The sequence below is a fragment of the Pyrgilauda ruficollis genome, unplaced genomic scaffold (genome assembly GCF_017590135.1).
Source record: "Pyrgilauda ruficollis isolate IOZ18807 unplaced genomic scaffold, ASM1759013v1 scaffold9, whole genome shotgun sequence".
Taxonomy (NCBI): domain Eukaryota; kingdom Metazoa; phylum Chordata; class Aves; order Passeriformes; family Passeridae; genus Pyrgilauda; species Pyrgilauda ruficollis.
The window spans coordinates 4,022,676-4,040,057 of record NW_024531043.1 but is presented as its reverse complement, the minus strand read 5'-3'; the positions used below and the strand labels follow the sequence as shown (position 1 = coordinate 4,040,057).

Sequence of the window (17,382 nt, the reverse complement as noted above, 5' to 3'; positions counted from 1 at the left end):
TCCAATCCAAAGCATTCCATGATTTTACCATTCTACCATTCAGCTGGAGTTATTTTTTTTCCAGGCTTTGCATTCCTCAGTGACATAATCCCCCCTATTTCTCACACCCTCCATCTTCACTGGATCTGTAATTCCCAAACTCAGTCACAGAGCCCAACCAGGCATCCCACAGCACTGAACATGAGCCCATGGAAGAAGGCAGATCCCAGCAGGACCAAAGGTTCTCTTGGTGCTCCTGGATCTCCTGAGCTCACACCCAAGACCTGTCCCAGGGCAGGAGCCCTGTGCTGGCTGAGGTTTCTGGCTCTCTCAGCCACATTGCTCCCTGCGGCTGTGGTGAGGATGGACAAGGAGGAGAAGGACAGCAGTCCAGAAGCACTCCTCTCTCATGGAAAGCTCTCATCAGCTGAACACTCACTACAGAAGGTGCAAATCCATAAAAAAACATGGAAATAAGGTAGATGCCTACCCTTCCCCAACACAATCTGTGCAGGCATCTTCAGTTCCAAAGCCAGATTTTAGTCAAGTATTGCAGTTGTCCCAGCACCAATGATGGCATTTTCCCTCCCAAGGGCTCACAGGCCATGCAGCTTCACCTTCAGAGGATTAATCTTCCCTTCCTCCTCCAAGGAGGCTGATAAGAAACTGCTCCTTCCAAGCACTGAGGCATGAACACACATGTGCTGCTTGTCTCTTCAAGGCCAGGCTCACCTACCCCGGAGAAAAAAAGCTGGGAGCTGCCTGGAAAGCACAGCTGGTCTGGCACTTGGCCACACATCTCAGAGGTGAGACAGACAGACAGACAGGGAAATCTCTGCCTTTGCTGCCTGATTGCCAGCTCAGCGCCGTGCCAACGGGAGCATTGCAGGACTGGTCCCTGCTGCCCAAAACATCCCAGTGCCTGTCCTGGTTCAGGGGACATTGTGGGAAGCAAGAGAACAGCCATGGGGAAGTCTAAACAATTTGCTGTCAGTTTGTTGCCTAGGAAAAAAGGGCATCTCCAACAGAGAGCAGTGCCAAGCCCTTCTGCTACAGGAGAAATAATCTACTTTGGAATATTTCGAGCCAGCGTAACTGAGTCATGCTCTTCCTTGGAGACAACAGCACAGCAGAAACATATGCAGAGGCCTCGGGCTCTTTGTCTTACTGTATTCTCACAGCACTCACTCGCTGTGAAGCTCAACAAATAAAGTCACTTCAGCTTCCTATTTAACACAGGAAAGTTTTTTTATAAAATACGGACGCTGCCACTTCCTGCGAGTGGTAAAAGGCGACTCGAGCTGCCCGTCCTCGCCCTGACTCCAGGATGCAGCAACACGAGCTCACATCCTGCCTCCAGCACCACGGGGAGCTGAGTCCTCGTGAAGGAGGAGCAGATGTCCCTCAGCATGGTAAGTCACATTTTCTATATCACTGCCTCTTCTCGTGGTGCTCCTTCCCCGGCAGACAGCTGATGGGCAGCGCTGTTTCATCAGGGGAGCACTGCATCCTCGCTAGCATCTGCACTGCACACATGGAAAACCCCCCGGGCACAAATGAGCACCGTGCCAGAAGAGCTAAGGCATGGTAGGAAATGGTTTACCCCAGCAGAAACCCTGGCTCCATCCAGGGAGCTCTGAGTGAGGCAGAGCCAGTTAACCCTTTGCTCTGCAGCTCGGGAGAAGGGCCGTGATCATTCACTCGGATGTTCACTTCCTGCACACCCTCCTGGGGACAGACATTTGTAAAGAAGAATTAAAAAAAAATAAAATAATTAAAGATTTCCAGGAAAATAAGGATGAGGATAATTTTCCCCATGTACAGCAGCCAAGCTCTGCTGGCTGGAGATCCTCATCTGTGCAGTTCACTGCCTCGTCTCCCCAGGACACCTGCTCTCCTCTGATCTCATCCCTGAGTCACTCCAGCTTTTCTTTCCCCCTTGAAATATTATGTGGGAAGTTTTGGCCAGGAACTGTTTGATCCTGGGACAACTCTCACTCCTGAATACATAGCAGCAAGAGGCAGAGGGGCAGATGCCTCCTTTTTGGGATGTTTGGAATCCATAATTAGGTTAGCAGGACTTCAGCAGCTGAAGATGAACTGACAGATGCAAACCACCCCCTGTCTAAGCCCTGTTGCACAAAGCTGCCTCCTGACAGATGTGGGATTAAATCCTCCTGCATCTGAGAGTCCATGAAATATCACAGGGAGAGCTGGAACCAGGCACTCCTTCAAAATAAAACTGTGCAACACAGGAGTTCCTGCCTTAACAGAGCTGCCAAGTCCAATCCAAAGCATTTTTACTCAGTAAAAGTCCTACAAAATGAAAGGTTGCATTAGGAAGCTATAATTAAGAACCTTACTTGTGTCAAGCCAAATTGCTGCTGGTATCATATCCTTTATTTCTTATCTCAACAAATGAACCACAACACCACCAAAAAGGAGAAGCCAAAGCCACAACAGAAGGATCACCTACAACTCCCATTATCCATCCTTTCAGCAGCCAATGTGCTCCATAATCTCATCAGTCTGATTGTATCACGGCAACAAAGGCTTCACACACACTGAGATAAAATGATACCATCACTGGAATTAAATATCTGAGTCATTGAGGGGCTCTGTGGAACAACTAATGAATGGAAAAAACAATTGGAAGCAGTTAAGGTTTTGCTGAACCGAACCAAAAAGGAAAAACAGAAGAGACAGCTCTGCCTAAGGCAGAGAGAGAGGCCAGATGTGAAATACACACACACACATTTCTAATTCATAATTTTTGAGGAAGTAATGGAAAGAGACAATATCAGAGTCCCTCAGCTCTAGCATTTCTTTAACATATCCTGTTACATGAAGGAATTTCCTCTTTTTGTTCCAAAAAGGGAAACCAGTCTCTCCAGCTTTTAACACATTAAAGATCTGCTTTGGCTTCGGTAACAACACAATGTCAGCAGTTTAAGAGCATGTTCCTCATTTCAATTCTCCAAAGCAGAGCCTCTGGATTTCCCTGATGCAGTTTGGAAAGATGTTTGATTAAGCTGCAATCTGGCCTTTTAAATGAGAGCAGTGTGCTGCCAGTTCTGACTGCCAGCTCCAGCCACCAGCAGCTCTCCAGGGAAGTCACAAAGTCAGCACTGGGAAGCAGAGGGAGCTTTGGGAGAAACCAGGATTAATTTGGGTAACAAACCTCCAGCATGGCCAAAGCAGCACCAGAATGAAGAAGGCAGCAATAAGGTATGTGCCTTACTGACCTTTTTCCCCTGAAGAAAGAGGGATAGCAGGAAAACGACATAAATTTAAAAGTTAAATAACAAACTCTCAACATCTTCCCATGACAGGCTGAGACCAATTAGAGTTATTTGCTGTGGTGCAGCAATGCTAAGGAGGTAATTGTGTTTTGTAGTGTTAGAACACGACTCCACCACGCTGACTCCTTTGAAATACAACACTGCCACATCTCCTCTGCCTTGTCCTTCACACAGGGAAGAGAAGCTGCCAACTTCAGAGGAAGACACGTGTCAAGGAGCAGGGAAAACCTCAGCCCCAAGAGCTGGGGAGCTGTTCTCCATTAGGAAAAAAGGCTTCTGCACATTTGGTGGAAACCACTGCTGGCAGCAACTGCAGGTTGCATTTAATGGCAATTAATGGAGAGGAAGGAAGGAGTTAAACCATTGATGTGACATCTGCTCAACAGCTGATTTTCCCTCAACTGGTCCTTCTTGCTTCAAGTCCTGCAGCCCTCACACAGAACCACATCTTCAGAAAATTGACAACTTTGACTTCAAAAGTCTTCCACACACACAAAAAATGTCATTTGAATGCAGATTTTAGAAGAGCTACTGCTGGTTTCCCATTGTTTGCCTGGAAATCTTGGCTGGCAGGCCTGCAATCTCCTGCCTGGTGCAAAACACCTTCTGGGGCTGGAAGAAAGTCACTCTCACGGCAATGTACAGACTGCCTCTGCTGCAGAAATCAAAAGTCATCTGCTGATTTTTAAATGCCAGCCTTTAGAATCAGCTGTTTAATCTCTATTTATTGTGGGGATGGAAGAATAGGTCATGCAATGACTGTGTCATCTGGCTTTTCAGCAAATATAGAATATATTCAGTATTTCTTGAGCTTCCCTGTAGCACTACTGGAGTGTTAAGCCCTGTACTTCTGACAGGCTGGAATAATTTAATATGATTTTTTATTTCTCAAGTCTTTAGAACACCTTGAACTCTGCTGACCACATTTCTCTTCAGGATTTTCCTCCGCTCCCAGGTACTATTCCTTCATTTGATATATTTGATATATATATATATATATATATCTAAATATCTGTATCCAGGCATGTTGGTACTGTGATTTTTTGCTGCCTCTCCAACAGCTTTAAAGCTTCCATGAACACTTCTGCTTTCTAGGCATTTGTGCTGGCTCAAAGTATAGAAAATTTAGATTGTTTAAATCTTCTCCTTCACAACCACTAGAGATAAGGTCCTGCCACCAGCCTTGTATTTGAAAAGAAAGGGCTTTGACTTGGTCACTTCACTCCCCTGACCCAAATGTCAACATTTTCCTCAGTGCTCCCACTCCCAGGATTGATTCCTTAGTCTGAATTCTACAGGCATTTCTTCATTTGGTTAATGAAGACCAGGAACATATTTGTGCATTCTAGTGAAATCCACTTTCCTTTTGTGCCATAAACTTTCCCAGATCTGTGGGGGATAGTGAAAAAGCTCTCTCTGCAAAACAGTGATAGCTGGAATAAACCACAGGCATTCCCAAGTGGCAATACAGAAACTCACATATTAGGTGAGAAATACAAGTGCAGCTGACATGTCCAGCCCCACAGAACCAGGGGGTTTAGCACAGCTGTGCAGACAGACAGATCCTAAATTTTCTTCCCCCACACACAAGCAGGAGAAGAAAAGCCTTTTGTTCCAAACAGACATCACCAGATCGAGGTTGTAAAAGCAGCACAGGATGCTCCAGACCCCCTCAGTGTGATTCAAACTGCAGCAGTGTCCTCTTGCCATGCCCAGCATCTGTCCCCAAGCCCAAGGTGCTGCTGTGGACCAACACCAGCTCCCCTCTGGTGCCTCCCTGTCCCCAGGTGAGGCACAGGTGCCCGAGCATCCTGCAGAACCACTCACAGATGGCCCAAACCCTAACGCTGCTCCTGCAGCTCCCAGAAAGCAAGCAGCCGTGTGAAAAGCAGCCTTCTTCTCCACATGCAAAAAGCAATTATGTTAAAGACACAGAGAGAGCCCTGCGAGGTCCAGATCAAAAGCCAGAGACACGGGAGGCAGGAGAAAAGCCCGATCAAATTCACCGCACTCTTCCCCAGCTTAAGGATCAGAAATGGAGCGTTCTGCCTCATAAATTCTACTTCCAGCAAATTCAAGCCTAAATCCCCTGAAGGCAATAAGGAAAAGGCAATCAACAACAACTCTAACCACTTCACAGATGCTCCTGTTTAGTTTATACAGCACTTCTTACAGCACTGAAATGGGTAAAATGGGATTTCAACGCAGGGGGGCTGACGGCAGCAGGCAGGATTCCTCAGTGAAGATACCAAGGGCAAAGGAAGTTCTGAGAAGCATCATATTGGTTATGATGAGTGAACTCAGCGTGCTCAGCCTTTGCTCATTTTAATCTGCCAGTACACAGGCTTGGCTCAACTGAACATCCTGCATCTACAGTGCCTTAAAAATCCACAGGAACCACAAAATGAGGGGGGAAACAAACAAAGTGATGTGTTCCCTGGGAAGCCATGAAAAAACTAATCACTGTTTGTTTCCAACTGTTGTTCCGCTTCCCGAGCCAAATGTTTCCAAGTCAGCTGTGGTGGCTGAGGAGTGACCGGTTCGAGCTGGAAAGTTGTCAATTGAAAATTGCAGCTCCAACACTTTCAAACTCCTTAACATCTTTTATAATTCCAGGACCACCTGTTCAAAAAAGCAGAGCCCCCTGATGACACGACACATGCCCTTAGCCCACATTTTCCACTGAAAGCAATCAGCTCAGGGAGGAAACACCCTGGTCTTCTGCTCTCAGCCCAGAAAGGTGGGACTTGTGCTGGAGAAAAGACACACAAAGGGCAGGCACTCCCTCCCTCAAAGCATCATGGTCATCACTCCCATCTTCAGGGAGCGTGGAGCTTCCAGACTCCTTGCCCCACTCTGCAGGATCACCCCTGGATTTACAGTGTGAGTTGATCTCCATCCCCAGTGCTGCAGGAGATGACAAAGGAGAAAGAACCATTTGACTCCAGGATAATGGAACACTAACCCAAGTCTTCTCTACCTTGTAGATGCAGTTACCAGCTCAGATTTGAACAGCATGGGGCATTCAAGACAAAAATCACTGGGTTTTTTTCTATTTTTTTTTTTCCGCTGCGTGAAAGAGTCAACAGCGCAGAGATTCTGTTTGACAGAGCATCCCACTGTGAGAGACACAACGTGTGCATTGTGCAAACCACTCTCCTGCAGAGCTCAGAAAACAAGGAAGGCTTGGAAAAAAATACCCACAATGACTGCAGCCCTCCATCCCTCCTGGTGCTTTACTGTGCCTGGGGTTCTTCCTCTACAGGCACCACGTTCACAGAGCCACAGTGAGAATGTCTCCACACAAATGCTGCTGAGTTCTGGACAACACAGGGCTCTTTCTCATCAAAGAAAGGCACCAGCACTATCCAAGTATTTAAGCACAGCCCTGCCTTAAAACCTGAATTCTCAGGACAAGTGAGATTCCAGAGGATGGTTCAGAGCAGAAACATTTTTCATTATTTCTAACATCATAGCAAAAGATCCCCAACATCTTCTAAAAAGCAGCATTTCCCTCCTTCCTCTGAGCTTACAGAGCTCATCACCCAGGGAAACGAATTGTACTGAAGGAGAAAACAATAATCTCCTTATGTTTTGGGTGTTCGTTTCCCTTTCCAAGATTTTCACCCCTCACTCATCTCAGAGGCAGTTTTTGCTTCGCTTTGCTTGCTTAAAACATTCATTTTAAATCATCTAGGCCAGGAAAGGATTAGAGGAGCCCTGGCAGAAGTTGCAGAATGCAAGGCTGTTAGGTCAGAGAAATGAGACTTTCAGAGGCATAACCAACAATCCACCACAAAAGCACCACTCATGCTTTGGAAAAAATTCCTCTCTCTATAAATTTTAAGCAGGTGCATATTAAGAAAAATGAATCATGCACAGCAATGCAAAACAGCACCTCCTCATAACAAAGGAATGAAGCCTACCTGTCCCCTCCTGCACCAGGTGTCATCAGCACTTTCCAGGTGAGATTGTGACCCACAGTGGCATTACCTGACTTACCCCAGGTGCAAGGAGGAGCTGCTTCCCAAAATGGGACCCCAGTCCTGTGCTCTGGCCATGTTTCACCTCTAAAGGCAGCAGCAGAAGCGCTGCTGCTGCTGGAACTAATTAAAGGCAAATTGGTAGAAGCAGGGGCCATGACGTGAGGAAATATCCTGCACAGCATCCAAGAAAGGCACCAGATAATCCAAAAGGCTGTTTAAGAGCCTGGCTGTCAGAAATCTTGGAATCTGCCAGGTCCAAAGCAAGCAGTTCCTTGTTCCCTCATCCCCTTCATTCCTTCACCTTAATTAGCTGCAGCATTTCAGCCCCAGTGCCTCAGCCCAAACAGCACCTCTGAAACAACCCTGTTTCCACACAAGGATCAAAACCTACAGATCCTGAAGGATTTATTAAATCTACCAGGTGGCTGACATTTGAAATGCCTCTTTTCCTCCACAGGTAGCAAAGCCAGGATGCCTCCACAGCAGTTCAAGTGCCTCCACGAGCAGCACAGCTCCCAAGTTTGTGTGGTTGCAGCATTTCCCAAAGGCCAGGTGTTTGTTCTCTGCTTCCTCAGCCCTCCAGGAATTGTTTTACACCTGGAAATCTCGCACATGGCATGATGGAGGAATAGGATGAGTTCTGAGGCCCCTCCAACCCAAACCATTCCAGATTCTCTGATATGATGCCATGACCAGATGGGCTGAAGCTGTGGACTACATGGACAGGCTTAACCCTCTCACTGCCAACACAAACGTGTTCTGGAACCAGATCCAACACAGAAGAGATTTCTGTCACTTCAGGTTGCATTGGCTGCCAAACACATCAAAACCCAGGTAATTCACATGCCTCAAAAAGAACATTAACTGCCCCAAATCTCAAGTGTTTAGCTGGGGCTTGGTAAAGGATTTTTTTTTTTTTTAAGAGAGGTTTGGTATCTACAACATGCTTTAATGCTATAATTAGACTTAGTGTTCAGAACCACCACCTGAGTGTCCAGCAACCAGCTACAAAAGGAACAGCTCTGCTGAAAGCCCCTTCCCACATTCCATCAGGGAACTGTCCCAAGGCAAGGGCAGAGGGCCCCTTCCAGCACACCCCACACACTGTTCTACCAACAGGCCCTGGGTTTTCCTCACCCAGCACTCCTGGAGCAGCCCCTCCAACCTCACCAACAGAGAAATCTCATTTTCTTCACACACCCTGGGCCACCTGCTCGTCCCCAGCAGTGCCAGGCACATATTCACCTTCCCAAATAATTCACCTTCCCAAAAGGCCAGGCTGGCTCTGGTTTTCTGACAACTCACTTCTCAGGCAGCACAAAGTGAGATTGCACCTCACTCAAAGTAGTTATAAGTTCCCATTTTCCAACAATCCTTCTAGAAAACATCGCTCTTGGCTGTGGCAGTTGCTCCTCCACCTCCCTAATAATTAGTTTTTACCTCAACAGCAGATGCAGTTGCTTTCTTGTAAAAACCCAGAGTTGAAAGATGACTTCTTTCCCCCTGCCATCACCCATTGTGTGGGAAAACAGACAATATCCCATTGTTCCATGTACAACACTCCGAGCTGTACTTTCTGCTCTGAACACACTGAAACTCTACTTGAGGCTACAGCAATTTCCATGCAGGAGGCAAAGGAGAATCTTGTATCTGATCTAATACAGGATAAATCAATGTGCACTCATTTATTGTTTATAGCTCCCATCAGCTCAAGGAGAGACACTGTCCTAGAGTTTCAAGGCTATCCACGCTGCCTTTGTAGATGGAAACAGACACTGCACTTAGGAGGGATTTTGAGAGCTCTGTTCAAACATTTCCCAGGAGTTCAGGAGGGATGGGAAATCACTAAACCCTGGCAGGTTCTCATCACTCTCAGGACAGGATTTTGGGAAAGGCCAAGTCAGGTTCACATCTCCCTTCTTGCCTTCTGTAGAAATTCAGTTTCTCATTAGTCATTGCCCTCAGGCAGGGGCTGGGGAGCTTAACTGCAGTTTGCATGGAGATGCTCAGATAAGATGGGCTGGGGAAGGGCAGCTCACATTCATTACTGTGCATCCAGGTGATGCAAGAGCTTCGCCCTGTCTCCTTCAGCTGCTGGAGCTGCAAAGAAAACCTTCCCAGCCCCTACAGCACAGTCAGAAAACCATCAGCACCACAGGGAGCACATTTTTCTGGATGTGGTCTGAATTCCTGTCAACTTTGCAGGGTTCTGACCCTTCGTGGTGGCTGCAGATGGGAGCTCCCAGGAATCCCTGTATCCCAGCACAAGCCAAGCAGGCAGAGTTTAATATTCCTCCCCATGCAAGTATTTTCTCTCATTAAATGCTTAAGAGCTGGAGGATTTGGGAGATTAATTTTTGCAGCTGGACATTTTCTTTAAGAATGCAATTTTCCACACAATTTTCCTCCTTTAGCTCTCTTTTATTCTAACCCCAAGACACCCACTTACCCAGGAGAGGACTTTCCTGCAAGGTTTGGAGAGGAATTCACCCCTGCACTTCAGTCCTTTCTTTTTACATCTGCTACAGACTTGCTTTCAGAAAACTGTTTCTACTTATTTCAACCCAGAAACTTGTCTCCAGTTCCAGGCAATCAACAGCAAGAATCCACAACTACAAATTCATTTATCCAAAGACCTGACTGGAACAAAGCCAGACCATGGATAGGTTTGTTTTTTTGTTTGTTTTTTTTTTTTTTTTAATTTAAAAGCACAAGAAGTTCCTTAAAAACCACGAGAGCTGATACACTGAACAGCACACAGCACTCAGTGACATGGCTGTGACAGGCTGGAGAATGGACTACAATGCAGAGGAGTTTGTGCACACAGGAACACAAAGCAAGGGTGAGATTTAATTATCAGCAACCTCAACCATGTGATTGAACAAGGGGCTGCTACAGGCACTTTGCCTTTCCCCAAGTGTCACCTGGAAGAGGATGGGGGGTCCTTCACTGCAAACAGCCCCAGCCTGTTCTGGGGACACAGCTCAGTGGAAGTTTTGTGTTCAATCTGCCATTGAATCCCTTGGAGTTAATGATGGCCAGGCACAGTAATGAGGGAGCTGCTCCTCCAAATTCTGGCTGAATATTCAACTATGAGAGTTTAGGCAAAGCCAGAAGGAAAGAGCCTCCTGACCTTCCCTGTCCCCATGTCCTCACCTTCACCCTGGCAGGCTCCCTCTCCCCTGACAAGCACTTCTCACACTTTTTCCCTGGAAAAGAAAAGCTTCTGGCTGAAGAGGTGACATCACACAGTTGTGTTAATGCCATTTCAGCCCTCAGCAGCCAAGGGGAGCAGAGCAGAGGGCACACATTTGATTCCTCACAGCCTCCACGAGACACAACTTTGCTGCATTTCACAGCAGATTTCCTGTGCAGGCAAAGAGCAAAAGCTGGACTACACGTGCTGGTTTTTAAACAAGCTTACCCTGGCCAGTGCTGCTGGCAGTGTGCTCCCTCCCTGATTTAAGCTTCCCGCTTCCCAGAGATAAAGGTGCCTTTCAAGTTGTTGATGCCAGCCTTCCCCTCCTAATCCCTCATCCCACCCTGACTTCAGAAGGCTCTGTATCATTCTCCATTGCTTCCAGAGTATAAGCTTTACATTTCTGCAGCAAATCCAACTTCAACAGTGATTAAAACACACAAATAAGAGACATTTCATTTCAAGGATGCCAGGAAATGAGTTCTCAAAAACCACACAGCGATCCTGTAAGAAGCACAAAATTGGTCCCTAAAGAACTCCTCTGTATTTCAATGCGGAGAATTTTATTTATTAATACATTCATTCTCATGCCTGTGCTTTAACACAGTCATGCTGGCTTCAAGCAATTGTTAAGCCTCACACAACTTCTTCTCTGAAGGGATGGGAGGTGAGGGAAAGAAAGAGGGAAGAGTGATTAAAATTAGTCACAAGGAATCCTATAAATACACCCGTGGATGGAGGAAGAAATCTCTCTTTTATTTAACTTAAAAATAGAGGGCTAAACTTTAAAAGACAAACAGATGGGATGAAGCAAGGATAAAAGAGAACTCAAAGAAAGTCAACTGGGCAATTTATTCAAGGATCTGTATTGTGGGGTGGCAGAGGAGGAGGTGGAGGAGGAGGGAGGAAGAATCTTGATTATCCAAAATTAATTCCTGAGTTGGGAAGCCATAAGGGAACTCATCTTATTGCTAGAGGAATCAAATCTCAGAGGCAGTATGGCACAGAGGTATAACGAGGAAAAAAGGGATGCCTGGCCAGGAAATGAAGCATTTGTTCCAAATGTTCAGCCTGTGGCAGCAAGGGCAGGATCACAAGACCTGTGCACCTGCAAATGGAAATCACGGGGATGTGCTGGACAAAACTGCACAGATCCATCCACGAGGTGTAACACCAACCAGAAACTCTCTGATCACGCTCAGACACATCTGCTGGCCACATCCAGCCTGCTGCTGGGATTTAATGAACACACACTGAGAAAAGCAAAGCTTCTGAGGGATGCTGGCTGCTGTTCTGCCCCTGCCAGTGCTCACAGCACAGTGGGGCTATGCCCCACTAAACAGCACATATCGTGTAAAAGTACTCCAGGTTCCTTGGTAAGAACACAATAAAGATGTGGAAGGGATTTATCAACGCTTCTTCTGGGAAAGATCAGAATGTAAACTAGAACCAGCCAAAAGGAGCCTCACAAAGCGCAGATGTTTATGGCACGATGAGATAGCTGCAGCGGGAAGGAGCCGCTCTGGGACAGCGCGCAGGAAAGGGCTTAAGGTCACAGGGGAAACCACGAGATTGTGCGGCACAACAGCACACGGGGCTGTGAGCAACAAGCGGCACCAGCGGTGACACCCCGACCTGCGGGTACCGGGCACCTGAGCTGCGGGTACCGGGCACCGTGACCTGCCGTTACCGGGCTCCTGAGTTGCCGTTACCGGGCACCATTACCGGGCACCTGAGCTGCGGGTACCGGGCGCACCGAGCCACAGCTCTGCGAGTGTCACCGGGAGCAGCGGCCACCGCAAAGCGACAAACACCGGGCAGGCAGCGACAAAGGGCTCTTACTTTCGTTAGGCAGCTCCTCCCGATCCGGCTCATCCAGAGGGGCTGAGGCGCTGCTGCCGCTGTCGTCCAGGGTGAGGATCAGCGGAACATCATCGTCCATGCTCACCGCCATGCCGTCCCTTGTGCTGCGGCCCACGGAGCTCCAACCGGCGACTCGCAGCTCGCTGGGCTGTCAGCAGCTCTGCCGGGCCAGCCGCGCCGCGGGGCTGTCTGCGGGGCACGGGGACACAGCGCAGCGCGCACCCATCTCCGGACAGCACCGCCGCCTCCCGAGCGCAGCGCGGGGCTCGCCGGGTCCGTGCCGAGCTCAGCGCACACGGCGAGCCCGGGGCTGCCCCTCCCGGCCGGGGCACGGCTCGCAGGACAGCGGGCACGCAGCGCGAGCCGCTCCTCGGCGGAGTGCAGAGCCCGCGGCGGCGGCAGCAGCGGCCGCGGCCGGCATGGCGCTAGGTGTCCCGGGCGCGCATGGCCCTGCCCGCGCCCGGCCGCAGCCCAGGCCGCCGGCAGTCCGCACACAGCAACTTCCCGGAGCGCCTTTCTGAACTGCGCGATGCCACAAGGTCACGGGTTTCTCTAAAAGGGGATGGAAAAGGAAAATGAAGCAGGCCCAGGCCAGCGCCACCGGGACGTCACACCGCTGTCCCCGTCCAGCGAGAGGGACACCGGCACGGCGCTGTCACCGCGACGGGGAGGCCCGGCCCGGCGCCCTCCCCGCGCCCTCCTCCCAGCCCTGGGTGAAGCTGCTCCTCACCAGCCCCGCGTGCCCGCGGCCCCGGGACCCTCCGGACCCTCCGAGCCCCCCCGGGACCGCCCGGCTCGGGACCCCCGCACCCCCCGGCCCGGCCCGCTCGGCCCCTACGAACCGGCGCCCGCAGCGACGCGGCTATTCCGCGCCCCGCCCCTCGCCTCCCATTGGCTGCTACCGTGCGAGCCCCGCCCAAAGAGGCGGGGCCTCATGGCTCCCGCCAATCTGCGCACCGAGCCTGTCCCCATCCTTTGCCGGAGGATCCGCGTCAACCCCGCCTCCCTCCCCGCCTCCCTCACTTCGCCTCGCCATTGGATAGAAGAGTTGTCCCTCAAGACAGATGAGGGTGCTGATTGGTCCGAGGTGGCGGGGGTGGGCTCTGGGGGAACAGAAGCGCGAGCTACCATTGGCTGCGCCGAGGCCCCGCCCCAAGGTCAGGGAGGAGAGCAGCGGTCACCGGGCAACGGCGGAACGCGGGCGGGAGCGGCTCGGGGACCGAGGGGACCGGGCCCGGGACCCCGCGCCACCCCCGGGCGGGGACAGCCGCTTCGCCCCGCGCCGCATGGAGACGAGGCAGTCACGGAGACCGGGCCTCCCAGTCCGCAGGCCCCGCGGCGGTAGGAATGGGCCGGGCGCTGAGGGCAGCCCAGCCGTGCCCTGGCGCAGGGGCCGCCGTGAGGGTGTCCAGGAGCGCTGGCTCTCCGAAGGTCCCGCAGGAGATGAAGCTGCCAAGGTCAGGCTGCTGCCAGCCCTGCTGCTTGTGCAGGGTAGCCGCTCCGTGCCAGCGCTCTGCTGGTTCCAGTGCAAAGCAGCCCTGCAGGAACCCAGCCTCAAGCCCCGATAAGCAACAAGTCAGGGTGGAGTCAAAGGTGGAGGGTGAGACTGATGTCAGTGCTGAGCAGGCAGAATAATGAGAGCAGCAGCAGGGAGGATCCCCTGGTTCAGGCCTCTGTATCAACAACTCTGGCCCGAGCTGACACCAGTGACGCTGGACAGGCCGGATCTGCAGGGAGGAAACAACTGAACACTTCCCCCACCTCATTTCATTCAGATTTAATGTGGGTTTTCTTCCACGTGAGCACCAGCTCCAGCAGCAACAGAGCAGCTTTTGCTCTCGTGCTGGGCTGCATAGCTCTGGCACAACAAGAGGACAGGGCAACAGTAAAGCACCAATCTGAGAGAGAATCATGGAACAAAATGCAAACAACACATTTATACTTAACCAACATCGTCCTCATGTGTAAATAGCACGGAAGTACCAGTTCTGACCTCCTGGAAGGCCTTGGTGACAACCTGGGCCAGTGTGGGACAGGAAAGTGTGGCTGATGAGATGGGCTCTAGTTTCCCCCACTGATTCCTTGGACCCCAAGCACAGCAGTGGGGGTAAAGTGGCCAATCCTGGCCACACATGCCACTGTTAACTTGATTTTCAGATAAAATCTCTCCTTATTTTAAGAGGCTTCCTCTTTCAAGGACTCCAGCTCTCCAGGATCACACTGGCTCAGTTCTCTGCTGCTCAGATTCCAGGGCAGTTTCCCAGTTTGCTGAGGACTCCCCTCGCTGGCTCTCCCACCTGCTGCTGGAACAGCAGTCCTGCTCCGTGTCAATCCTCAACCCTCTTGTCTCCATCTAGTGTCCAAATCACATCGGGACTCTCTCCCAGCCCAGTGAGACCTGCAGCCTCCACAGCCTGCACTCACTGTGCCCACAAACACAGCTGATCAGGCTGGGACTGACACCAGCACCGCCAGCCCCTCCTCTGAGAAGGCCTCAGTTGTTTCCTGTCCCCCCAGTTTTACCCCAGCTGGAGAAGAGCTGCTGGATTGCCTCAGTGGGAAGCACGAGGAGAGATCTGAGAGCTTGGAGTGAATCACAGCATCCTCACTCACCTTCTCGTGTTTTAATAACGTCAGGTTATTCTTGCTTCCTGTCAGGCCCAGAAATGAGCAGAAATTCTCCTCAGTGCAGGCTCCTGGCTGCCTCCAGCTCCACCTGCTGGAGTGGGTCAAGGCCCAATCCTGCTGCTGCTCAAGGTGCAATAAAATCATTTCTGGGACAGAATGATGCTCCTAACCTGGCCTGGCTGTCCTTGGGTGAATGTGAGTGTTTCCCTGGGCATGGGAGTTACCAAACTCCCAGTAACCTCAGCAGCTCTCACTGCAGCCTCCCTCCCCAGGGAGCAGTGCCTGCAAACCCCACATCACCCACCCCATGCCCTTTATCCACCTTCATACACACAGAGCTGCTCTTTCCCACCTCAGCAAAGGAAGTGGAGGAGCTTTGGAGATGCCCACATCACTCAGCAGCATCCCACAGATCTCAGATTTGTCTCGGAGCACTTACTTGGTGACACGGTGGCACTGCTGTGAGCACCTCACAGCCCTCAGCCACACAATTATGGATCTACTCAGCACCTCCTCACACCACAAGCTGCCAAAATCCCTGGGCAGATCCTTCTCTGTCACTAACCCCATCCAGCCTGGGGCCATCCCACTGCCAGCAGGATGCAGGGCAGTGCTTTCCTCACCTCTGTGCTCGTCCTCCCTTGTCCTGCTTTGTCAGAGGAGTCCATAAGGTGTTGGTGGCACAAAGCAAGGACAGCAGGGAGACACCAAGGCACATCCTGTGCAGCCAGGCAGAGGGAATGGAGCTCATTTCCTGGAGAAGGGAACCTTTGGGAGGGCCTCAGCAGCCTCTCAGTACCTGCAAAGAGGAGGCGGCCGTGAGGGTTGGGCCAAGGTTTGTGTTCCTCGGGTGCACGAGAGAACAGATACAAAATCAAACTAGAAAGGCTCTGACTGGATAAAGGCAGAATTTTTACCCTGAGGATGGTGGAGCACTGGGAAGGAGCCAGAGAGGCTGTGCAGCCTCTATTCCTCGGGGTTTCTAGCACCTTGGACGCACCTTGAGCAGGACAGACAGGGGATGCAGGCACGAGCACAGGTGGGATGGAGCAGGACACCTCCCACATGCTCAGCAAAGGTCCCTGTCAGGGCCCTCAGACCCCAACTGCCCCAGCCAACCTCACCTGGGACCCCACCCCAGCAGCACCCCCTGTTCTGGGAGCTGCATGGCCCTGCCTGTCCCCACGGAGCTGCACTGTCCCTACAACGTGCCTGTACCTGTGCCTGGACGGGCCCTGGACTGCACCGGGGGCACTCCTGTCTCCTGCTGCTCCGACCTCCTGGCTGGATTTCCCAGACAGCAGGAACCTCCTGTGACAGCCCCTGGACATCACGGGAAGCAGCTGCTCCCACCAAGGCTGTCCCGCTTTGGTGCCACGGGGGTGTGCCCTGAACCAGGAGGCCGCTGCTCCCAGCACTGTGGTCACCTCAGGCTCCTGGCTTGTCTTCCAGCATGGAACAGCCCCATCCTTCATTTCCAGCCACGGAAAGGCCCAGGGTCCTCGTGGGCTTGGTCACAACGAGGTCTCAGGTAGACTAAGGCTGTATGTACATCCAGAGGGACACTTGGCATCACTTCCAGGGGGGTCTGGCTGTGCAGCCACCTGCTGCCTTGGCATTCTTGGGCACAGGAGATCCGGACACGCTGTTGGACCGACCCCTCACCAGAGGGCCCTGGGGGGCAGCAGGGGTTGTTGGAGCACTCTGGTTCTTCCACCTTTCTGTGCCGAGGCTGGAAGAAAGGTGAATCCTGTCCGGGGGGGTGCTCAGCCGGCTGACAGACTGGGAGCGCCCTCTGCCAGGAGCAGCCCAGCCTGCGGGGCTCCCATCGCTCCTGGGATGCCTGCAGCCACACGAGCTCTCCTTGCGGCAGGGCTCAGCTGCGGCCGGGGGCGCGGGGGCCGGCGGGGGCACGGCTCGCAGGGGAGTGCCCCTGCAGCGTGGGGACAGGCCAGGCTGGCTCCGGGGGGCAGGCGGGGGGCTCCAGAGCAGCGAATGGAGCTTGGCTACATCTTCCTTCCTCATCCGCGGAGCTGCCCAGGCAGGACCCTGGGGCTTGGCACCAAACAGGGACTCGTCACAGAAGGACGGAGCGTGGCTTCGGGACCTTGGAGGGCGACAAGCGGAGAAACGCGGGTTGGTTACAGCGGGGGAAGGCAGAGGGGGACTCGAGGTGCCGAGGGAGTCGAGGGGCTCCGTAGGGCAGCGAGGCGGAGCGAGCCCCGAAAGCCGGGGCAGCGGAGGGAGCGCCCCGAGCACGGCTCACCTGCACTGGCTGCCGGGCCGGGAGCCGCCGGCGGAGGGAGCGGCCGGAGCCGCCCAGGGCGGCGGGAAGGCGGGCGGCGGCGGGCGGGCCCCGGCGGGCCGGCCGAACAGCGACTCATCCACGAAGGACGCCCGCACCCGGCGGCGGCCCCGGGGGTTA

General features: G+C 52.1%; 2 protein-coding genes across 2 annotated transcripts in view; both read right to left on the bottom strand.

Annotated features, from left to right (window-relative positions):
* TPCN1 (two pore segment channel 1) overlaps positions 1–13,340 on the bottom strand; it is a 42,147-nt gene extending 28,807 nt beyond the window's left edge. Inside the window, exons 1-2 of the mRNA XM_041488453.1 lie at positions 13,287–13,340; positions 12,309–12,881 (exon numbers count right to left, since the gene is read on the bottom strand). Coding sequence (XP_041344387.1) covers positions 12,309–12,420 — 112 coding nt within the window. The 5' untranslated portion in view covers positions 12,421–12,881; positions 13,287–13,340. The remainder of the gene's footprint in view (positions 1–12,308; positions 12,882–13,286) is intronic.
* A 583-nt stretch (positions 13,341–13,923) lies between these two features.
* On the bottom strand, positions 13,924–17,381 carry RITA1 (RBPJ interacting and tubulin associated 1; the record flags this gene model as incomplete). The annotated part of the gene is made up of 3 exons (XM_041489122.1): positions 13,924–15,756; positions 16,176–17,064; positions 17,224–17,381. Coding segments are annotated over 2 exons (693 nt in total), but the record flags the coding sequence as incomplete, so codon positions are not given.
* Position 17,382: the final 1 nt, after the last annotated feature.